Source organism: Astatotilapia calliptera, chromosome 23 (assembly GCF_900246225.1).
Source record: "Astatotilapia calliptera chromosome 23, fAstCal1.2, whole genome shotgun sequence".
Lineage (NCBI taxonomy): Eukaryota > Metazoa > Chordata > Actinopteri > Cichliformes > Cichlidae > Astatotilapia > Astatotilapia calliptera.
Window position 1 is genome coordinate 27562537 of NC_039323.1, and position 25339 is coordinate 27587875.

At 42.4% G+C, this 25339-nt stretch overlaps 1 protein-coding gene across 1 annotated transcript in view; it reads right to left on the reverse strand.

Moving 5' to 3' along the window:
* Positions 1-6065: 6065 nt before the first annotated feature.
* prox1a (prospero homeobox 1a) overlaps positions 6066-25339 on the reverse strand; it is a 45465-nt gene continuing 26191 nt past the window's right edge. Inside the window, exon 7 of the mRNA XM_026158310.1 lies at positions 6066-8155. Coding sequence (XP_026014095.1) covers positions 7970-8155 — 186 coding nt within the window. The 3' untranslated portion in view covers positions 6066-7969. The remainder of the gene's footprint in view (positions 8156-25339) is intronic.

Genomic DNA, 25339 nt, shown 5'->3' on the forward strand with positions numbered 1-25339 from the left:
CCATCTCTCTTTGGTTTTATCTGTCCTTTATTCCTCTTTCTCTGCAATTTTATTTTCTTTGCTCGTGCTTCATAATCATCTCACTTAGGTTCAATTAGAGGTCAGTAGGACTGATTCTTTGTTCACCTTTTCATTCACCTCCTTTTTATTCTGCTTAATAACTGCTTCTCTCCTCTGCGAGTCTCACACCCTGATCTCTTAATAGGTTACACATGCGTGGTTTCGCACACCACCGATCCTGTCGTTTGCGGTCGCGTGCGCCCGTAAAGGAGGCGGTGGCCCTCGCTGGCGACGTCTGCCTGGTCGAGGTGGCGGGCGGCGGGCTGTGGAAGATGCGGCAGGGTTGTTAAAAGTGTTGTTAAGAGAGCGGCTGGCAGCTGTTCCTGACAGGTTGGGGATGGAAGGACAGATGGTGTTTGATTAGCGAACAGACCGCTGATGGAAGGAGGGATGGAGGAAAGAATGAGGGAGGGGGAAATGGATTCCGGTTTGTAAGGAAAGGGGGAAAAAAGGATGGATCGCATGACTCAAGTATGGATGGGTGGATTACGATAAGCGTTAGGCCCGTTGATGTAGAGATGCATGCTTTCAACTTAAAGTTTTTCCTCTAAGTTTATGATAGACTAGGGTTGTTCAGACACAATTCACGTTTGACAAAAAAAATGCTACAGGAAAGGTGTACAAAGGAAAAGAGACTCAATCTGGGGTTAAAGGGAGTCCAACCTAATGGAGAAACACAGGGATGCGGTGCGTGTTGGGAGAAGTCAAAGTGCTTTACAGCAGCTGTTCCAAACAACAATTAGCTCCATTCACCTGGGTGCCATCTTAAAGAACTGATGCAAATAAACCTGCAGAGCTGGCTGATTAAAGTCTGTTCAACAAGCTAACAGTGATTGTTGTATGCTGTGATGGTCCGATTAAGTCAGCCGTTTATTTGAGTGATGCTTTCATGTCAGTTTGTTAAAGTAATAATTAGAGTCTGATTTTGGCTTTCCAACAGGTCAGACTGAGGTCAGACGGTGCCAAGGTTCTACCTGAGTTGCCTGAAAAGACAATGAAACGAGTATCAAACAGCGATGGGAGAGCCACCTCTGTTCTGCAATGGTGCAGCAGAGACAGTTTACACAAAGAAATACACTTGTCAGTTTCCAACTACATCATCTTTATTGGCAGCCGTGATCACAGTTTAAAGGGGCTGAGAGCTGAAGTGTTGTTCTCCATGCTTATGATCTATTTTCAAAGTTCACTAGACTGTGGGGGTCCAACTAATAACCGGATTCATTATTTATGCTACAGAAGTTACATTTTTTGTTATTATATACTGAAAAAATGAACACAATTATGTAATCAAGAAAGTGACTGTATGAACACTTGTAAAAGTCATTATTGGGTAATTTTACTCAGGCTAAAGAGAAAAGAAGAGCTGTATATTGTTTATTTCTAAAGGTAAAAAAGATTCTCTGTCATTACATTTTCTGATTTTTCAAATCAAGTCACTTTATTTTGAAAGGTAAAGACCCTAAAACGATACAGAGAAAACTCCAACAATCCGACAACATCTTATAAGCAAGCACTTGGCGACAGTAGGAAGGAAAAACTCCTTTTTAACAGGAAGAAACGTGCAGCAGACCAAGGCTCAGGGAGGGGCGGCCATCTGCCAGTTCGAGGTTGAGGGGATTGTGTTGTCTCTGAGATGCTGGTCTTTCGTTACTGCTCGTGTGTCTGTCTTGGTTGGTTGGGGTGATTCAGCGGTGGTGGTGCTTCTTTATCTGATCTGAAAATATAAGGACAAACATTTTAGGTCCCTCACCAGCTGTATAACATGGTAATGAAATGTCTGTGCTTTTTATGTTGTCTCCTAGAGCACTTCTCAAGCAGCTGCTGTTTGTAAATCCCTCCTTGGAAGCCCTCTTCTGCATGTGTGCACTCGATCTGTTCCATCGTGTCAAAACTGCAGCCTCTTTGCTTATGAGATAAATGTGGACAGTAAGGTGGTGATGAGCAAAGACTTTTTAGTTATGTAGAGTTTTAGTTATGGCAAGATTGCAGCCCTCATCGAGGTGGTTTGTGCCACATTTTCTCCCTCAGACACCTCAGAGTCGAACTCCACACTCACAGTCACAACATGGGGGGACATTCATGGTCCACAATGCTGTGATTTTGGAAACCAAAAGCAATGAGCTTGTTCCTGGTAAATGGACTGGTACTTATACAGCACTTTTCTACTCTAACAGAGCACTCAAAGTGCTTTTTACTACAAGCCTCATTAATCCATTCATACAAGTGCTTTTTTCTATACTTAAGCTCCTTGTCTAGCATGTGTACACACCCACACACACACATCAGAGACAACTCAGGGCTTGCTCATGGATACTTTGACTAGTTCTATCCTTGTCCTCCAGTTGGTAGATGGCCTCCTCTACTTCCTGAGCCGCAGCTACCAAAGACCTCAAAGCTTGCACTCTTCAGACTCTTCCAGTGAAAACGGCTGTTTGGCCTCTGGGTTCCGGCTGCAGAAACAGCTTTTGTTACCAGTGATGATCCTCGGCATGAAGGTTACGTGGGTTTGACACATACACACACGTGAAAGTGGTCAGCAGAGCACAACCAGGGACCGACATAAACATGAATGAGCAGTGGGAGCATTTTATTGCTGCTCCTTGAAGGTGGAGTCAAAACGTTTTGATCATAATTCAGATACCCACATATAAAATCTGGTATTTGATCATTGTTAAGCTGAATTTGGGTTTTTCGTTTTTTTGGAGTGTAAAAAATCTATCTTCAACTGCAACTTCAATCTAAGTGTTGCACTTTTTATTCCTCTTACATCCCAGACTAGTGCATCCATCTCCCAGTATTGCAGTGGATGTGAATAAACACACACACGCACACACACTGCAGTCCACTTTAATAGCAGTTAACATAGAGAAGATGCAGCTATTAGAATAATGTTGAGGAGAGATTTTCTTCATAATAAACTGTCTCCCTACTCCATAACAGCAGCTATTACCCAAGATAAATCACTGTCATGCCATCTCTGTGGACAGTAAGTGTGTTTGTGTCTGCGTAAGTGTGTTTGTGCTTATGATGGGGTGATTGAGAATGAAACAATCATCAGGCCAATACAAACACAGCTGTTTTATTGTTGCGCTGCTCAGATGTGCTTTCACAGGCAGACGGCATGTGTGCGCGTACATGATCATATAGAAGAAAGAGTGACCCCACCTCCTGTTCAGCTCCTCCTGTTCAAATGAAAAGCTTTGGCAGAGTAAGCTAATGCACAAGATACCCTTCGCCTTCTTGCGCGTGTATCTGTGTTGTGCTCTTTTTAAGCTGAAATCTGCAAGTTTCTGTTTAATGTGTCTTTATTAACCCCATCTGCGGTGCAGATGCTGCAAAAGCTAAAAGAAACTCGTTTGCATGACACCAACCTCTTAGCATTGCTAAGGTTTGAATGTGCTCAAAATATTAGGATGTCAAATGTTTATGTTGTATTTGCTTTGAAGCTCTTTTTGCCCTCAACAGCCAGGATGGAGGGTAGCTGGACAACCTTCCAAGATGTCCTAGCAAGTTGGTTTACCAACATTTTAATAAACCTACTAACAGATTTTTTTTTTGTTGTTGCAAATTTCAGCAATAAAATGAAGAAAAAACATCCCCTGCAAAGTGGAATCAAACTTTTAATCTCATCTCTTTAAACAGCACATGTTGTACTGAGCAAACCAGCCGTTGTGCACAGTGATAGTGCAGGGGGATGTGATGGGTATAACTGACATGTTAACATGACATATAAATGACAAATGTGTTTGATTTTTTTTTTTGTTTAGTATTTAAAAAGATGTCATCCAACCATTCATTCATACATCTATTTTCTGCCATTTATGTGGGTCCGGGTGGCAAGGGTAGCAGTCTAAGGGTGTTTTTATGCTCTCTGAATGTTACACCATCATGTGGCATGCACCACAGTATTTGAGGTGCTTTGGCTGGTCGTGCACCTCTCGATATTTGGAACCTAGCCATCGCACGACACGAGTGTACGATTGTGTCAGTTTTTATTGCCATTTTAAAAATATTGCAGCACAAAAGCTCAGAGACATACAGATATTCAGAGGAGGATGTTGCAAGAGTTCGAAAACTTGAGACTTTGAGGGAAAAGAACACACTCGGTAAAGTCTTTTCTTGGCTTCTTCTCTTCCTTCATCAGCGCTCATGTGGTGGTATTGTCTGCGTGGCGACACCTGTTGTTCAGGAGAATACTGCAGCGGCTTATGATGTATGATGTCATACTGGCACTTTAAGCAGAGACCTCTACCTGGACCCTCCTTCTCATTCTTTCTTTTTGTAGGACTGTAGCTAAACAGATGTGCTTTCACACTCAACTCTCTCTTCACCACAACATACTGGTACATTGTCTGCATCATTGATGATGCCCCACTCATCCTTCTGCCAATCTCATACTCTACTTATGAGCAAAGCCCCTAGATATTTAGGCTTCTACACTTGGAGCAGTAACTCCTCGCTGACCCAGAAATGGCACTCCACCCTTCCATTAGGACCTCAGACTTGGTCTCATTCCCGCCCCTTTGACATTCAGCTGCAACCTGGAGGTCATCACCTGATTAAGCCAAGAGAACCACATCATCTGCAAACAGCAATGAGGTGATCCTGCAACCACCGAAGTAGAAACCCTCTGACACTTCCTGAGGAACCTGGTCAAATGCCCTGCCCAAGTCCACTAAAGAATGTGTAGACTGGTTGGTCCAACTCCCACAAAACCTTGAATATCCTTGAAAGGATTAAAAAAATGATCTGGTAGTTCTAGTTTGTGTTTAATGTGGCTGTCTGATCAGATGTTTCACAACCAAATTGTCAATCAAACGCTGTGCTAAAAAAACAAAGACACGATTGTAGAAATGACGTTCCCTGCGGCTGAAGTCTCTGTTGTCGAGCAAGCGGCCATTTTTTGGCGAAGGACACAGCGTCCCCGTCACAGTGGCGTTTGATGGCCTTGTTTTGTGGCTATTCAGCCTCTTCTTGAAGGTACTTTTGGTTTTGCTGAATGCAAAGCAGTCACATTAAAGCCAGCGACAGCCACCTCCATCTTTGTGGTTTCAGATTTTCGTGCTTGGCAAATGTTCCTGTGAATTTTTGTTTTGTTTAATTTAATCCCCTCTGACTTCTACATAGAGGCAAAAAATGTTAATTGAGACTGGATTATTACAGGAGACATAGCTTTACAGAATTATAAACTGTTTTATTATGCAGGAAGTCTGGCAGTATTTATTTGTTGCGTGTGTGCGTCGGTGAGAGAAAGAAAGAAAGGGGGGAAAAAAAGAAGCACATTGAGTGCTGGCACTTAATCCCATGCTGGTGATGGTGGTTGGCATTGTGTGATGCCAGTTAGTGTTTGGCGCCAACACACAGAGGGCATGGTGTGTGTTTGTGTGTGTTAGGGAGGTAAGTGGCGTTAGAGGAGGGTAGATGAAATAAAATCTGTGCGATAGGAAGCGAAGAGGAGACAGTAGAGGTATAAAAGAGGGGAGGAGGAGAGTAATATCAGCGATGGAGTGATGGAGGGGTGTGAGAGGATGAACGGAGGAGAGAACAAGGGAGTGAGAAGCAGCGTAGGGCAACGAGGGCCTCGTCCCCGTGTTTTTGTGTGCGCAACTGAGAGCCTGTACCTATGTCTTTTTGTGTGTTGTGCGTGTGTGTCCCTGCGTCTTTGTACTGCCTAATCTAGGCGTCAGCAGCTTTTTGAGGCTTTTGTGCTGACAATAATCACACAGCGCTCCTCTTTTCAATTCATCAGCAACAACAACAAGGGATCACATGTCCCCCCCCCCCCCCATACAGGATCCAGAGAGAGAGAGAGGGAGGGAGGGGACGAGGGCATGGACCGAGTTAAAGTGGCCATCGCGTTGCCTAGTTACTGCTTGGGTTGACGGCGAGCTGGTGCGTTCAAGCGGTCAACGCCCTCCGCACCTCAGCCGAGCGCAAACAGAGCAGGGAGAAAGTGGCGACGAGCTTACAAACGACCTCCGACTGATTTTTGTTCAAAGAATAATTTATTTCATGTTGCAGTTTGATGGATAAACATGATTAAACCACTGGTCAAATCTGTAGCAAGCATTAATAATCATCATCATCATCAGAATAACATTAAAAGGAATAATTATTTCAGTTATAAATAATAACAATATCAGAGTGATCAGAGTATTTATTACATCTATACAAGCTACAAATATCAGCATTTGTTGTCTTTTTTTTTTCTTTTTTGCTTTGTTTCTTTTTTTTCTTCTTCAGCTGTTAAAACCTTAAACACTTCACACATGACCCGGCCGGTGCAGCTGCCCCCTCTCAGCTGTCCAGAGCAGAGAGGAAGTACCTGGGGAACTGGTTTGGTGCTTATCAGGACATTTAATGATTACTTAAAAAAAAAATCATGATTGTGTAACACAGATTTCAATTTTTTCCAAAGATTAGTCTGTGGCCAAAGCACCATCTGAGACATACCGTTGTTTTGTTTGCATCTATGAACATCTTCAACACTTTTAATTAAAAAGAAATGTGACACAGTGGTTTAAAGTGAAGGCCTTAAGGGGGGCATCATGGACAAAACCAAGCCTCAAACATATCACAAGAATTTGTTTCATGAATCAGTGCCACGTTTTTTAAGTATTGTAAAGAAAACAGTGACTCATCTTATCGTTTTGACATTGGTGCGTATGTAACAGCAGATTAGGAAACGTGCATTATATCATTTGTCCCCCAGAGGGAACTAAAATGATTATTTGCCTGTTCAGTACAGATCATGTACAGATCAAATAAAGACAATTTAAGGAACGCCTGCACAAACAGCATATGGAGATACAGGGTTGGTCCAAACAAACAAATAAAACATTTTTAAAAAGCAGCAACATTTCAGTCTGCTGACATTAGGACCTAAATGCAGCTGCTGAATTAATGCATTAGAACAGATTTTTACTTTTTTTTTAGTTACTGTGGATTTTCATCTGAAATGTTTGCAGCTGTCAATTCTAGCATCTGCTAAAAAACCCAGTACTGATGAATCTCTGATGCTCTGGATATGTGAAGAGAAGGGGGCAGCCAGAGAGCGATGGGGCAGGGAGAGAGCCACACAGTCAATATAGACACTCAGTAAGTCTCAGTACAATAAGAGGAGGCTTAAGTAAAAACAGGAGGGGAAATGAATCAGATAAACAACAACTAAGTGGGTTTTTTGCCCAGTTTGTCTGGATTCAGGTGAGGATTTGGGAATGCTACTGTGCTTTCCTATGAGGGGTGTATCTGTGTGCATGTCGTAGAAGAGAGGATGTAAGCTTATACAAAGGAAAGAAAAAAATACACAAACCACTTTTTTGTCTCAAAAATGTCCATGTAACTTAAAAACATCCACAATAAAAAGATCTTTTTTTCATATATTATCTTATTTAATTTTTAGTCTGCCCCCTGACTCGAAGTCACAGGTCAAATCGTCATCTTCATCGCACCTTTGTTCCTCCGGAGAAGGATGGAAAAGTTTAAACAAGGCGGAGGAAAAAGAGAAGACGAGGGTTTTCAAGGACGAGGAGCTTCTCTGCCAGTTCGATGGGATTCTGTTTCTCACCATTTTGCTTTTTCATTTCCCCAACAAAATATGTTAATTTGAGCATAACCGCACTCTGGGTCGCAGCCCGGCACCTCATGTAAGAGGAAAAGCTTTTTTTCTTCATAGAACATCTTGTTTTTAAAAGACGGGCTGACCAAATGATAACCATAAGCGAAGCTCTCTGGCAGCCTCCGAACAGAACTGCCTGTTCATATCTTTATGAACGTCACAAACCTTCAATCGCATTTCATCACAGACCTCCGACTAGTCTAACTCCAAGCATTTGGCGGCATTTTCCTACAGTCTTCTCACTGTCCTCGGAGGTCTGTCTAGCTTGCTTTGCTTCTTCCCTTGGCCTAGTCAGTCATGGAGGAGCTCTTGTAGACAGTTGGGGGATTTGAAGACCTCAGGAACCTCGCTGTCCAGTTTGCAGATCACTTTGTAGATGGCCTTCTTCCAGGATGGGTCCGCATCCTTTCCAGCCACGATGGCGTTGAAGAACTCACGAAGGGTCACCTGGGCCACCTCCAGGAATCGATCAGGAACCTGAAAGGAGAAAAAAATAAATCATGGGTGATATCACCAATTTGATCTTTGAAGGAAAAACTTCCCACTTGTGTTTCTGCATTTCTTTCTGCACAAGCACAGCATATTTCCACCTCAGAAAACCTGGAGTGCAAGAGGGAAAGTAACTGAAAAATGATGTGGACATTAGAACATTGCAGCCAGATGTGACTGTAGTATCCAGTGCCAAAACTATGGATATTAATCTGCCGCTGTAACAGTTCTCACCAGATGTTGGCGCTCTGCTGCAGCAACAGCTACAGGAGAATCAGGGGCGTTAATATTGTAGCTGATCTTAAATTCATATTAAATCCTGTTACATCACAGGACAACTTGAGACGTGTCTTTATGTAAAAAATACAGCAGCACAAAAGGAGGATCGTGAACTTGAACTTGAAATGTGCTCAGAGATTCAGAGTAAACACGTACATGTTGGCGATTATTGCAAATTATTTATTTAATGTTTTTATTCAGTTTAAGTCGTGCGCATACTTTATAGTTAATCAACTAATTTTATTTTTGCTTTATAAATGAGATCATTTTATTTCTGTGGCCATAAAAGTCCATAAAATAAATGAAGAAGAACTCAAAATAAAAAAAGACACATTCTTGCGTAACTGTTTGAACAGGTTGGTTTATGCCATATGACATGATACACATGTGCCGTGACTAATACTAAACAATACGCTGTCAAAAAAGGGAGAAGTGAAATAGAGAAAAACAACACACAACTGAGATGTATAAATCTTTAAATAGTGAGCAGGCCGGCTTCCAGAATGCTGATGACGCAAAATGATGAAGAATTAAGCGTGCGGCTGTTTCAGGTGACCAAATATTACTATTCCTGTCAGTAAACTGTTCTTCAGAACTTCCCTTCCCTGTACTTCCCCATTCTTAACAACTCCCAGATGTATGTGTGTGTGTGTGTGTGTGTGTGTGTGTGTGTGTGTGTGTGTGCGTGCATGCTCCTTGTGGACACGCACACACTCTCACATAATGGCAGATCACAAACACGCAGTCTTTGACGATGACAGGTGAGCAGTGGTGTGTGATCCGTCAGACTGTGTGTGTTTGTGTGTGTGTAGATTTTAATGCTGTGTGTGTGTCATTGTAACTCTGACAACAGAACAATGGCACACAGAGAGGTACACACACACACACACACACACACATTTTTCAGTCTTTTTTTCCTGCTCTTTCTCCCGGGGGCAAGATCATACAAAGACACTAAACAACCTGACTGGGATACTCCCCCTCCTCCCTCCTCCCTGTCTCCTTTTATTCTTCTTTTTTGGCTCTTTTTCTTGTATGCAGATGCAAACACACACACACCCAAACACACACAGCTGACTCTTCAAGGCAAGGTACACCCACCTATACACCCCAACAAGCTCACACACACGTGGAGGACGGCACAGAGCTGTCTGGGTGTAACCCCCGTCACGCGTGGCAGGACATGCCAAGGTTAGCTGCCACCAGAACGGATGAATCACTCCACGCACACACACGCATACACAGTCACACACACTCGCAGTCTAAATGATTCCCTGGACTCTCATATACTCTGTCTACCCTAACCTACCCTCTCTCTTTTTTAGCTGGCCCCCTGAGACCACAGTTATTTCAATGAGGCCCTCTGTCATTGTCTTAGTGTAGACGCTACTGTACACACACACACACACACACACACACACACACACACACACACACACACACACACACACACACACACACACACACGACATACAAGCTTACTCTCACACACATATAAAAGTTAAAACTTTCCAGGATGGTATCAAAAGTTTGGACACACCTACTCAGTAAAGAGTCTTCAGTAGATTAAAGCTTGGGTAGTCAAAACTCTACTGAGGTCTTTTTCAGGCTTTAGAAAATGTAGCATATAGGTGAGACTTTAGCCAATCACAGGTCACTTAAGACCATATCAAGTAATATAAAGAGAAGAGAGAGAGAGAGTCTGTGTGGGAAGTACGGCCTCAGTCACACAGGCCTTGAGACTGTTTGCTATGGAATAATGCTGATATTTGGCTTCACAAATTATTCCAACTATGCTCTTCTGGACGATGGCCATTTTTTTTCAACCTTTTGAATTACTACAACTTAGGCCACAGTAACAGAGGTCAGAGACCACCTGTCAACCAACCATTCCCCAACTGGTTTGCAAGTGGTTGCAAGTTGTTACCTACACAGAGAGTCTGCACTGAAAAATTTGGTCTCCCGTAGTTTGCATAGAAGAAGCTAACTTGTCTGCAGACACTAACCAATTACTGAGTGTGACATTCAACACGAACCATAAATGAGGAAGATTCACCTTTACATTTTCACTTTGAAGGCAGACAGTCTCTGTTTCTGATTTGTGTCTAACTTGACTATTTAGCTTGGAGACCTTCGCAACTTGCTAGCTTTCATCGCATAGAGGTCTGCGGGTATGTTACGATATTTATCTTTCAGACCAGTTTTACTTCCCTGCTGCCATTAATCTCCAGGAGTCAGTCAGGGAATACACATTTTTCCCTAGCGACCAGAGGTTGCCTGGTCTGTTAGGCCTGTGTGATTGGGGCCCAAGTTGTAGTGATGCTATTGGTTGAACAAAAGACTTTGGCACAGTTGGCACAAGCCAAATATCAGCATTACCTGTTTAAGAAGCATCTACCAGTCCTTACAACACAGTGAAGGAGTCTACTTCTAAAATCAGATCTGCTTTTTCTTTTTTGATTCTGGTCTCCTACCACCTCACTGTGGAAGAAATAAAAAGTGGCATAATGCACAGAATTTTCTAGGAAGCAAAGTTTTTAGGCAAAATATGCTTTACATCTTATTCTTCATAGTAGCTGCCTCCATGTTGATAACTCTTGGCATCCACTCAGAGCTTCATGAGGTCATCACCTGGAATGCTTTCCTTACACTCTTAAAGGAACGTCCACATGTGTGGTGCACTTGCGTTGGATGCTTTTCCCCTCACTCTGCAGTGGAGGCCAGATGCAGTGCACAGTCACTCTCTGTGGTTAAACTGTCCTTCAATTCAGTGCTTAATTCATAAGTTAGAAAGCCCTGTAGCTTAGGGAGGGTGAAAACGTCTTGAGACCCATAAAAACACACAGTACACTGGACAGCTGGAGGTGTGTCCTGTTGGAAAAAGAAATGATGGCTCCGCTTAGTGCAAACCTAATGAGACGATGTGTTTTTGCACAGTGCTGTTGTGACCAGTTTGGATGAGAGCCTATTGAATTCTTAATCAGTCCCCAGCAGTGTCACCTGCAAAACAGCCCAAAACATCCCACCTCCTCCCAAATTCATGATGCATCGCATGCAGAGATGGAACAAACTCTCACTCTTGCTTTCCTGACGTGGTTCCATCAGGCTCATCAACAACTGTTTAAAAACTACGCTTGGATAAACTTTGGAAATCCTTGACATTTTCCAGCTTGAATGAAAGTCAGCGCTGTGCGATAGCACAGATTTTGATATCGATCCAATATCAAGCAAATACAAAGCCAGTATTGCCGATACCGGTACCGATACCTTTAACCAGGAAGCTTATGTAGGTGAGAGCAGTGGGTCATGGTTTATGAGCTGAATCATAATCAATCTGCAAATTCTGAAAACATTTTAATAACCACTTAGTGACTGGGTTTTCCACATTAATTAGTCAACACAAGAAAACACTTTCAGCTTTTCTTGAAACAGTTTTTTTCCTAGTTCTGGTTTGACTTTAACTGCATTTTATTGGCTTTGTAGCAATACTTTTATTAGCTGACTCTAATCTAATCTGCACTAAAAAGAAAAGAAAAGTTTCTCCATCTTCAATAAACATGTACAATTTGAACAAAATGCAACTGAAAGATATAAAATCAAAGTTGTTTTTTTTTATTTAATAATGAGTCAAATATGTTATTAATGTGCTTGTATAAACAGAATGGATACCAATCAAGTAAATTTCATTTGACTAGATTCTGTTAAATCTCACATTTCACATTACTTACATTACTATGTATATAAGTATAACAGAAATACATGGAAACTTTAATCTAAATTGTTAAAGCCAGCATTTTGGGAATAATATATTTATTATTTTCTGTTATTTTTAGTGGAAACTGTAACTGGGTAAAAGCAGTTCATTAAAAATATTATTAACACACTCTTAGCAGAACTTTGTGTCTGCATTTCTTAAAAAAGGGCAGTAGATCAAACTTTCTGGACTGTTTAAAACTATTTTTGTTATACTTTAAATTTGCTTTTACAGCTCCTGTACAGGCTTAGCCTCACAGGTCTAAAACCATCACATCATCTTGGATTTCTTAGTCTTTTTAGCCACATTAATACAGACAGAAGCTATAACCATGACATCATTTATAAAGAATACAATATAATTCCCTTTCATAGCAAAAACTAGATTATACCATCAAACCTCGGGAGGTGCTACAACTACATACTTGCTTTTTAGCTCTGCAGGAAATCAGAGAAAACCACTAAGTCAAGATGCTGGTTAATGGTTGCTGTGAAACTGCCCGTGGGACAAATAAAAGTTGAAACCTGAGCTTGATCTTTAAGATGAATGTGCCTTTGAGGCGTCCTCTCCCTCCCAGAGCACATCCCTTCATCCTTTAGTTGTTAAAATCGGCTCTTAACTTAAACCAACACAGATCCCCTCCGTTTCAACATCTCCTTGCATAAATTGCATTTCCGCACTGACATTTATATTCTCTGCATGTATGTTAGTGGTGTAGAGCCTGTCGTAGTCTCCGATGCACCTTTAGCACCTAATGAAATATTTTCCCACGTCTGCTGTTTGTGACTGATGATCTGAAATCGCAAAAACTGTCGAGTTGCACACTTGCACTGCGAGACATTCGCTGACCTTGACCTATAAGTGCCCTGCTGCGGGCGCCTCTTCAGCGTGATGATCACCGTGTGTTTTTCGGGATGACGCGTGTCATCGCGGCAGCGGCGAGAGAACTCAAAGTGCTGAAGCAAGACGACAAAAAGGACACCGCTGACTCAAAGAGAGGCAGGGGGAGAAACGCAGGAAGAAAAGAAGGGAACAAAGAAGGGAGGATATTGTGTGTCCGGTTTGGTGTCGGCTTAACTGGACAGCCCTGCGCGCACGCATGCACGCACGCACGCACGCACGCACGCACGCACACACACATATACAAACACACACACACACAGACACATACTTCGGTCCAGATGCCCAGATTTGTCTGGCCATCGTAAATCAGTCCAATAAAGAGATCTAAATTAGGCCATCATCAATACAGATGGGCATGTTTTCCCTGTGTGTGTGCGTGTGTGTTTGTGATTTACTCCTGGCTAGGATCTTGATTTGGTATCTAGTTGCCAGGAGAGAGAGAGAGACGGCGGAGGATTGGGGGAAAGTGGGAAGGAGAAAGAAAGCTAAAGAGGAAGAAAGACACTTCGTTCCCAGTAAACATAATTCGCATGATTGCTCCGGTTTGGTGGGTAAATATTGGATGAAGGGAGGCTCAATTACTCTCTCTTCACACACACAGACACAGATGTGCACACACACACACACACACACACACACACACACACACACACACACACACACACACACAGAAGGACAAGAGCCTGTAAATCTCTAAATCGCTGCCCAACAAAGAGGCCTACTGGGACGCCCTCGCTCCTGCTTTTTCTCTTTTTTTGTCTCCTTCCTTTTTCTCTCATCCACTCGCTCTATCCCTTCATCATCCGCCTCACAGGCTCATCCTTTCCTGATCTCTTCCTGGAAGTTTATTCTTATGAGAAATCAGAGTGTTTATCGTCAGGCAAATTCATCACCCTCGCTTATAGAGACTAGTGAATATCTGAACTGCTGTTTTTCTTTTGTTGACACATTTAATCGCAGTCCATCTATTCTCTTCTTTCATTTGTACATTTCTATACTAGTTTAAAAGTAGGGATTTCCCAAAAAAATTTGAATTTTTTTTCTCCTAAATCTGATGCGTTTTGTGTTTCTAGTAGCGGTAAAAGCAACTCAGTTCACACTATGGACCGATCCGATATTACGTATCGGTATCGGTCCGATACTGATGTAAATTACTGGATCAGATATCGGAGAGAAATAAAAAAATGTAATCGATCCATTAAATATCAAAAAAGCACCTCACAAAACTTGCAACATGGCGTAACTCGGCTCATAACCGTAGCATGTCGGAGCAGTGTGCTCACGTGATAGAGCGGCTGTGTGTATTTGTAGCCTCGCTACCAAACCAGCTTAAACTTGATAATCTGTTGTTAGAATTTATTTAATATTACTTTCTACACCAGGATCTTTTTCTACGTAGCTGACGGCTGGTAACTGTGCAGGGGCGGATCTAGCAAAGTTTAGCCAGGGGGGCCGATAGGGCATTAACAGGGAAAAGGGGGCACAAAGACATATTTTTCTTTCTTATTCTCGTTTAAAATGTCTAGCTTTTAATAAATAATTGTCTGAATCTTACACCCAAAGTTTTAATCTTATGTAAAATATATAGAAGTCCATTACTATATATAGTAACTGTTAAGTCTAATATACCCTGGTAAGCTATACTACTTTTTCCTTTGGGAAGGTATGATCTGTGCAGTCTGCAATTCTGTAGAAGAAAGATGTTGAATCTATTTAATTATTCTTGAAAAATAATTTATTTCTGTGCATTTTTTTTTCACACTGCATCAAGTTGCAGTTGAAAAAATTAAAATTGATTACGTCGATTAAGCATCATGAGGTGGAGGGTGGGGGGTGGTTCCCTATTTTTTTTTTTTGCTGGAAGTTTGTAACCCTATTAGTTAGGTTGCTTACTCTTTAAAATACCAGAATAGGAAGGATGGAGTAGGTTTAAGTTCATTAGATTGATCAGTTTTGCTGAACTATGAAATATTTTGGGTGCAGTGTATTTTTTACATACAGGTATAACAGAATAGCTTTAGTGTTGTTGTTTTTTTAAACTTGAGTATGAACTTATACAATATGCAGCAAGATATTAAAAAAAACAGTTTTATTGATTAAAAAACACTATATCGGATTCATATCGGTATCGGCAGATATCTAAATTTATGGTATCGGTATCGGACATAAAAAAGTGGTATTGTGCCATCTCTAGTTCAGATTGGGATAACTGTGCTGTTGGCAAACATAGTGGAGTCTGCTGTGGCTGAAAACACAAAGGAAAGATCACCAGCGAAAGAAAATGTCAGCACCCCGGCCTGAAAACACGAACACGACCGGTAACCACTTAGCAACAGTTACGCCTGTTTACTAATTTAGTCTTTTTTAACAGTGCGGGCCACGAGCACAAAAGGGCAAGGTTGCATTCAAATATTTTTAGAATAAAGGAGAGCCCTTCATAAGTGGGTTACTTTTTTATGTTTATTTTGTCCCATTTTAACACATTCAAAACATGAAAGCTTCAGGGTCACCTGGTCCAGCCCCAACTATATGCTTTATTAAGTCTTAAGCCTAAGCTTAAAAGTAGAGAGGGTGTCTGTCTCCTGAATCTAAACTGGGAGCTGGATCCACAGCGGAGTGGCCTGAAAGCTGAAGGCTATGCCTCCCATTTTACTTTAAATACTCTAGGAACCACAAGTAACCCTAACCCACAGTTTGAGAGTGAAATGCTCTAATGGGGCGATATGGTACTATGAGGTCTTTAAGATAAGGTGAGGCCTGATGTGACCTTGTGCTTTCAACAAGTGGAGAAAATCAATTTAACACAAATTATGAATCAAAACTCCGACATCCAGGCCTCTACAGGCCATTTTTGTGTTAAGATGCTACATTTGCACCTAGTACACCTACTTTAGGGCTCCTAAAAGAAGTTTCGGGGATGCTGTTGAACAGGAAGACCTTTGGTAACAACTGTTCCTGCATTTGCTTGGTGACGGGTGGCCACAGTGACAGCATCAGAACAACGAGAGCGTCACGCCATTGTCGTTCCAAAGAAAGAAGTCTTTGGCGTATTTTACCAGCTCTAGCCCTCTGCTTCCTGTTTTTTTTTTTCTTTTTTCTTTTATGGTCTGCCATCCTTGTCATCTACAATGTGATGCCGATGTTTATCCATATTTGGCAAAATCCACCGACCTCCGCTGACACAAAAGGATGTGATCCTTGTTTCGAGGGTGTGCTTTTAAAAACAGGCAGTACTTAGTCTTTAGCATAAAAACTAAGCAAGATAACATCTAACTGAGGTAACAAATAGGCAGTTGTTCAGAAAATTATGAATTTAGGTCACTGATTTGATATCACTGATGTTGTGACAGTACTGGGACATCAGAGTCACTCAGCAGCACTGATGGCACCGCCTCCCTCCATCCTTTTATGCTTTCCTCTGCATCGCTCATCACCTGCTCACCTTCTTTTCTCTCCTTTTCCCTCCCTCTTCCTCTGAATTTAAGCCACTCCTCTTCCTCTGACTCCCCGTATCCTCCCAGAAGGATTAATGCCTTTTCTCTTCATGTTGTCACCATGAGACCCAGAGTGATGCATATGCTCTGTGTGTGTGTGTGTCTGTGTCTTCATGTCCTCAGCTGCCTCTGCTTTCCATATGTCTTCTGCTCGTCTATCTATGTTGTTTTTTCCTTTCCATCCTCACTCGCCGTCTTGCACAGAAAGAGGAAACAGACAGATTGTGCTCTTAAGAAATCACTATACAAACACCATATGTTTGACTATGAAGGTGTGCAAACAGAGACTGTGTGTGTGTGTGTGTGTGTTGTTCCTTCTGTTTTCTGTAAGTCTGTCTGCTTCGCTCCGTCAGTGAAGGAGATGTCTGTATTTGATTCAAGATTCGCTTGAATGCTTTCACTTGCGTGCTTTGCTTGATCATTGATCATTTTTGACCTTGCTTGTCTTTTTCAAACCTCCTCCTTAGTCTCTTTAATTTCACATCAAACACACAAACACACACTCACGGTCTTTTTCTTCTTTGCTATTAATTCGCTCTGTGGCCTTGAGGTCCACTGTGCTGTCGGTCAGTGGAGTATTTCTCTATCATGGAGACAATACTGGAACTCTTTCATGTGCTGCTCCTTCTGTGGACTGAGCAAATGCTGTTATATGAGTGTGTGTGTGTGTGAGGCACTGAGTGGACGTATCTTTTTTTGTGCCAACACACAGGCATCTGCTTCCTTTTTCCTTCTCTCTCACTCTCTCGCTTTCACTGCTATCAGACCTGGCTCTTGTCACACACACCCTGGCAGGAAAATACAAACACACACACACACACACACGTGCAGGCACACACACACAAACACACAGCCAGCAAAGAGAGTCCATTCTCCCTCTACATCTTTTTCCTGTCACCCTTTCTCCTTCGACAGGAACATTCTGTATTTTAGCTCAGTGCAATTTTCTGTTGATTAGAGGTCTAAGAGACATCCAAATGACACAGAGCTGCCCTGTTTTTGTTGTTGTTGTTGTTGTTGTTGTTTTTAAAGCGTTTGAATCTAGTTTAAAAGTAAAAGTTTGGTAGATGTATGCATCACCGCTAGCCATTGTTTCAGCATTTCAGCAGTTGTATGCTGAGGGGAGAAAGAAAAAAGTCCAAACCAAAGCAGGTAAGCTTTAAAGAGGAAGTGGTAAGACGCCTGGGAGCCCAACACATCACAAAGTTATGTTACTTAATGTTAGACAATGTGACTGTCCAGAGCTCTGACCATGTTATGCATGAGTAGAATCTCCTTTTCTTCTACATATAGAAAAAGATCTAACGGCATTTTTAAATTGGAAAAATGGGCACTTGGTAAGTCTGAGTGTCAATCCATTGCAATAGAGAATAAATCTCCTGTTCCTGATGAGCTCCACTGGTGCCCCCTTCTCTATCAGGACCCACTCGTCAACTAATCAACATCTGGAAGGAAACGTGAATGCAGACGGACACATTTGCTGGTGGGTATTCCTGAATCTTACCTGTTAACTCTGGCTCAGTCTTAAAAAAATCTTTTTTATTTCATATTTTCCTGTGGTGGATCTCACAGCGGTCTAGATTTAGCTTGTGGTGCTTAGTGTTACAGCGTTCAGCATAGTTGTAAGACTAACGTTTGGTTAAACGCTGAGTCAGAGATATTGGCTGGAAGATAAACTTTTTGACCGAACTGTGCAGAGAGTGAAACAAAGGGAACCACAACCATAGTAAAGGGTCCCAGCCAGGCTTGAATCTGAGCCTACTGACATATGCGTCACCTGCACTACCTAGTGAGCTATATGTGCCCTAAGATGTTGACTTTTTATCCCATCTGTGTCTGCATTCCTTTGTTTTCCTACATTTAAACTCATCCGTTCATCATTAAGAAAGAAGCCTCCTAAAGCTCACCTGCGTCTGTATCTTGCCCTCTGGTTGCATAATTTTAGCGTGACACACCTTAGAAGCTGTGAGTTTGGGGACCCCGAACATTTAGGAGCTTTTGAAAAAAAGCCACACACCATTCAGCCTCCCAGCCACTTCACATAAATAACATAGAGCTACCTAAGTTGCTCTTTGACACAGTCACTGAAATTCGCAGTGGGCACGTAGCGGCCATTCCCACGTAAATCAGGAAACATGATGCTGATTCACAGCTTCCTCACACACAGGTGAATAAATATCAATTTGACGGCATATCGATGCGTCTCATCTGTTTCTCAACAATGTGAGTTGTGAGTGCCTGAGTGTGAGCTTTTAGTCAGTAAGTGTGACATTAGAAGTCAGAGTGGAGACTGGAGGCTCCTCCAGGACATCGGCAATATGTTTCCTTTCTCAGCTGCTCTTTTGTCAATCAGTCACTGATCTCACTGTCAGCAGGACAGTGACAATAACGTTTCTCTTTGTTCAAACGGCATGTGACTGAGAGGAAGGGTCTGCGTCCTGAGATTGGGCCTGTGTGTGTGTGTGTCTGTTGTCACTATCTCATCAGTGTCTGCGTTTTGTGTGCTATCATTACAAGCGTCTTCGTTTCTCCGCCTGCTCCGGTTTCGCGCGTGCCTGTTCACACACGTGCTGTTCCTCCTCAGATGTGTGTGTGTGTGTGTGTGTGTGTAGTCTTCCTTGTGTGCGTACGTTTATGTGTGTCACCCATAAAGAACAATAGCCTTGGTCATCTGACTGAGAGGCTGCAGACCACTAGCATCACATGATAGAGGCTGAAGGCCACGTCTTTGTTACCAGGCCTATTGTTAAAGCTAAGGAGACAGCTGGGGTAGGAGAAGGGAATCACTGCATGCTCAACACACACACAGAGTTACAGGAAGACCATACACAGTCACACACATGCACAAACACACACATAAACCGCCCCTCGTGACTCCAATCAGGCTCAGTGACAAAGATGATGCCTTCTTCTTCTCAACTGGAATACTAAGACACACACACACACACTGCAGGCAGATAGCTATAATTATAGTGACAGAAACTGGCAGGTGGCATTGTCTGCAGCATACCGCTCTCTGTCAACCAGCAATAGAAAGCAAGAGATGCCGGGGAAGACTCGGAGCTCATTCTTGGAATGACAGCAGCCTCGAGAGTGTGTGTTCATGTGATTTATGGATCTGCGTGTGTCGCACAGAAACCCAGTCCCACATATACAACTTATAATGAGTAATTAAAACAATGCACCTTTCAAAACCTCAAGGCTTTTGTAGAGAAGTGAAGTCACGAGGAAACTCTCGTTAAACTGTGTCTGCTCATAATTAGACACACACTTCAGTGTTTTGACTTCACCTTTTAGCACGACTCAGATCTTTTCCTAAGTGTTTCAATAGCCTGCAGTTCACAATGTGTTACAGGATGCTGGTGTCAGGTGTCACTGTCCCGACCTCTGTAGTGCCCATCCCCCTCCACCCTGACCTACGCAGGCATATACACAGCAAAGCAAATAAGTATGGTATAACAGCTTCATAGAGGACTAACACTTGTACTGTTAATCTGAGCTGGTTCCCTTACGCCCTTTTAAACATTTGTATTTTAATTTGTTCTTTTAATATTTTTACAAGGGCGGGAAACATTAAATACCTGGGGGTGGTGTCAAATTAAAAGCTGGTGTCTCTAGAAGTGCTCAAAACCCAACATCACATGAAGCACAGCGAGCGTACTTTAAATACCAAGTCCAAAGCTCTGAATGCAGAATGAGGCAGAGATCAGAGCTGAGAAGAAAAAAAAAAGAGGGTGGAGAGCGAAAGAAAGCAGGACAGGTGTAGTCTTTGAAATTCACCTCCTCTCAAAAGGGCTGATGAATTACTGTGTGTGTGTGTGTGTGTGTGTGTGTGTGTGTGTGTGTGTGTGTGTGTGTGTGTGTGTTTGTCCCTTCTGGGTAGGTTATGACTAGAAGAGGTGAGGACGGCAGACAGACTGATTAAAATTAAGGGAACAATGACAAACTTAAGGTTGACACTGATACAGAGAACGCATATTTAAGAAATGGGGGAAAAAATCTGCACTCAGGGTTTTGTTTTTTTAATTGTTACCAGTGTGAAGAGAAACACGCCTCCCAAAATCGATTCCTGGGAGTTGAGCTCAGACCCCCTTTTCACCGGGCTCACGTGAAGAAGAAGCGGAAAAGACGATTGAATAGATGAATAACGAGAGCGAAAGGGTAACAAAGAATCTAAAACGGCGGAGAAAGACATGAGGAGTTTAGCCTTTCATGAAGTGCACAGCTTATGAAATCGGATAGCCCTGAAATGTGAGTGTGTGACCAGCCTGTGGCCTCCAGGTGTTTGTGAGTGAGTGTGTGTATGTGTCGTTCAAAGTCAAAGGGTAGATTTTAGCAGAAACCACACCCACACTTCAAGGGAGGGCATCTCTGCTCCTTTCAGACAAATACAAATGAGTATCTGTGTGTATTTGTGTGTGTGTGTGTGTGTGTGTGTGTGTGTGTGTGTGTGTGTGTGTGTGTGTGTGTGTGTGTGTGATGTGCAGCTGTGCTGACAGAGACAGTAAGGATCCTTGAACTGGAAAGATGAGAACGTCCTCTAGAAGGCTTCATAAAAACATCTCATTGTACATCTTATCGCTCATTGAATTCTCACACATGGAAACTTAACAGTCTCGTCCCCATCCACGCACCAGGACTCCATTTTTCCACAGTTAAGTATAATTTCCACTAGCTCCCACTCGGCTGGACTCGACCCAATTTCCAACATTTTCCATTTCAACTGTGTACCACCTAATGTGTGCAGAGATGTTACAGCAATGCGATTAAAGTCCCGTGACATCATTTGTATGAGACACAAACACAGATATCAAGGCGATGCTGTCATTTTTCTTGTTGCTCTCACGACTCATCGAGTGCCACCAATCAGTGGCGAGCAGTCTGCTGACGCCACATTTTCAGACCGACTCAGCTCGCTTGGAACTCTGGCCTCAGCCTCCAAGTAGATACGCCTATGGTATCAAAGTCCTATGTGACTTCCTTATTGAGTTATCGTGTTCAAAAGATTTTCAAAAAACTTGACCTCTGACCTTAAGGTCAAGGTCACTCAGATTCAAGCTCGTCTGAGATTTTTAGTAGATACACCTGTGGCATCAACTTGAAACTCCTATGTCACTTTGTTCTGAACTTATCGCATTCACCAACTTGGGTGTCCAAGTCACCCAGCTGCCCGCCCCGCAGGGTGAGAAGAATACCTCATCAGCCTTTTATGGCTGAGGGGTAAAAATGTTCCTGGTACCAGGCACTACCACCTAATGGAAAACCCTAAAGCCTGAGCCGAGACGAGCCGAGCTGAGCAGGTACTGGTGGAGTCAGTCTGCATGTTTAGGAATGTGCTCCCGTTTGCTCTGGCAGGCCTAACCCACCAAAGCATAAATCCTTAATAAGTTCAAAACACACACTCTCAGGCAAGTCAGGAGCGGCGCGCCTAATGCTGCTGGCAGCCTTAACCAACAACTCGTCAATCTGTTCTCGGTATATTAAAAAAAAGAGGAAACATTTCTCTCCCTCCTGGCAGAAGGTAGGAGCTGACACCTTTCCCTGAGCGTCCTGGCAAAGAAAACCCCTCTGTCTTTTTTTTGTTTGGTTTTTGAAGATGAGACTATTCCCTGTTTCCTCTCTCCCTTACTCCAGTTTCCTTCTTCTTTTCGCCTTCCTCATTAGTTGGTGGGCAGAGCTGCAATTAGCACAAAATTGTTTCAGAGATTGGGGGGGGGGGGGGGGGGTGAGGAGAGAGTAAGGATGGAGAGACAGTGAGAGAGAGGGAGAGGTAAACAAGACAGAAGAGTTGAAAGAATGTGGCTGGAGGAGAAGGTAATTAATGAAGGTGCTATAATTACTGGGGCCTGTTTACGCCAACACACACACACACACACACACACACACACACACACACACACACACACACACACACACACACACACACATCACTTACCTTTCCACTGCAATAACTATTTAAAATGCTGGCCCTGTAACTTTACTAATGACAGGCTTTTTTGTTTCCTCAACCGAAGCATGGGCCATTTTAAAAATTCACCACATAGAGCTTTAGTTAAGATTTGGCTCCATTTTAACCAGGAAAACATAACCTTGGAAGTACAAAGATGTAAAAAGTAACAATAATAAAGATGATGACACAATAGTAAGAGTAGACATAAGATGGGATGGAAGGATTATGGAGGGGAAGAACAAAAATTAGAGCAAAGGTGGAGGGAAAAGTTAAGGGGACAACGGGGAGGAATTGGAGGGCGATAAGAAAGAGGAGGAGAGGAGAGGACAAAGGCAAATGAAAGGAGGATGCGAAGGAGAGGAGGTGACGAAGAGACCATATCAATAGAGGACACATTCAGCAGGAAGAGGGGGAGGAAGGAGAGGGAGCAAGGAAAGAGCAAAAAGTGGAGGAAGGAGAGGAGGGAGGGAGGTGCGATGGGGACAAACCAAGGTGGAACTCTGATGATGCTAAATTTGGCGAAAGGAGAAGACTTCTGTGTGTGTGTGTGTGTGTGTGTGTGTGTGTGTGTGTGTGTGTGTGTGTGTGTGTGTGTACATGTCGGGAGACTTGCTGAATCGGCCGTGGTTCCAGTTTCACGCCTCTGAGTTTGACAGAGGGGGAGAGAGAGAGGGGAAAAGAGAAGGAGACAGAGAGAGCGAGAGGGTCCCTAGCCAGTAATGTTCCCTCAGGGCGGAAAAGAAGGAGGGAGGTGAGGAGAGGAGGAGGAGGAAGAGGCAGGCACGAAAGGGGACAAAGTAGGGGAAGAAAATGTATATGCACAGTTACAAACACTTCATTGTTTGGAGAACACTCGACCTTTTTCTAATGTCCTTACAAGCATTATAGCTTTATAGTATAACTATCAACCTTCATAACTTCTAACACAATCTGTATTTATACTGATTTACTATATTTACTGTTCACCACAAGTTTTCTTAATCAGACATCTGTTAAGACCAACTAGGCTAATAATAAGTTATTGACTTTATATAAAAGCTGGATGTGGCCTCCAGGTCTGAAGAACAATCTATCATCTAATTACCAAACAAGCTGAATCACCAGACCAAGGTGCTGGACCCATCTGGCGTATGTTTTAAGTATCTCGCTCTTCGCACTGTGTAGCTGCATGTGACCAAAACAGCTGGACAACAAATGTAAAATGAAGCTTCGGATACAAAAAAAATCACACCCCTTGCCTTCAACTGCAAAAACCTGTCATAATCGGCATTCTTTCCCATGGCCAGCAGAGGGCAGCTACTCCGATGCAAAAAATTAGGCAGATCACATAGGTACGGTGGCCCTGAGAGGGCAAATGCACTGAAAAGCACAAAAAACATAATGGGAACAGATAAAAAATAAACAAAAGATGAATAAAATACATCGGAAATAGAAAAAAACCCCGCAGCAAATGCTAAGAAAATACAAAAATAAGAAAACAAGTGTTTTTGGGGACACAATAACATGGCAGAAACAACAAGCTAACAGCAAACGGCTAATAGCAAAGAGCAAACAGCTTTATTTCATATGAACCATAAGATTAAAATACTCAATGCATCATTTTCTCCCTAACAACACTGATTTATACTGTGTCAATACCAAGTTCAATCCTTTGCATTCTTTACTTCTTGTCACTTCCGCGGCTTGTCCGTCCCATTATTGTATCCCCAGAAACACTTCTGTTGTGTTTTATTCACATTCTTTAGTATTTTGTGGGCTTTTGCAGCATTTTTCTATTTGCTGGTGTTTTCTTAAGGTGCAGTTCATTTGACCTCTCAAACCCGCTGTATATTGGAGTCAGTTGGCACAGAAAAAAAGGTCGTGAGTTTGAATCTAACGGCCAGCTGGGGTCTTTTTGTGTGGAATTTTGCATTTTCTCCACAGTACAAAGACGTGCATGGGTCGATTTAACTGGCACTTCTAAATTGGCCATTAGTGTGAATGTGTTATTCCTGCAACAGGCTGGGGAACTGTTCAGGGTGAATCTCACCTCACTATAATAGCTAGACTTCAGCCCCACTATGACCCTAAACCGGGTTTTATTTCTCTATTATTTGTCTATCAATTGTGAGTTTAAAGTGAAAAATGAACACAATATGAAACTCATTTTGTAATATTTGTCCCAGTTAAACTAAAATAGATGCAGTAAAATATAGTTTATCAGCTGACTCTTTCCCTCAGCCCTCCCTGTGTCTGGTTGTTCCTGTTAAAAGTGAATTTTTCCTTCCCCCTTTTACCAAATGCTTCCTCACAGGGGGTTACTTGATTTTAGGGGTTTTCTCTTTATTATTATAGGGTCTTTACCTTACAATATAAAGATCCTTGAGGTTGCTGTTGTTGTGCTTTGGCGGTACATAATATATATGTTATTTAATTGGCAATAAACTAGTACATACCACTGAGCACGCTCAACTCAAGACTCCATCTTTTACGTAAGGTTTGTGGTCTCGATAAGGCTCTAGTTTTTGTGTTTGTCTTGTACGCGAAAACCTAGCCACTGAATGATGTTTTTCCAGTACTTTAATGTAGTCCCCTTATTTTAAAGTTTAATCAAATGCAGCTAAGAACAAATAAGATCATTTTTAACAGTGTTTGGTTACAAGTGCACAACATCACATGCTAATTCTTAACAAAACGTGTTTAATGGCTTTAATAGCTCAGTTTCAGGTTTAAAGAGTTTGTGGGCTGATTTTCAAACTGCACTGTGCAGTCAAATGGATGCAACTAATGAATGCATGAACGGTACAAACTCA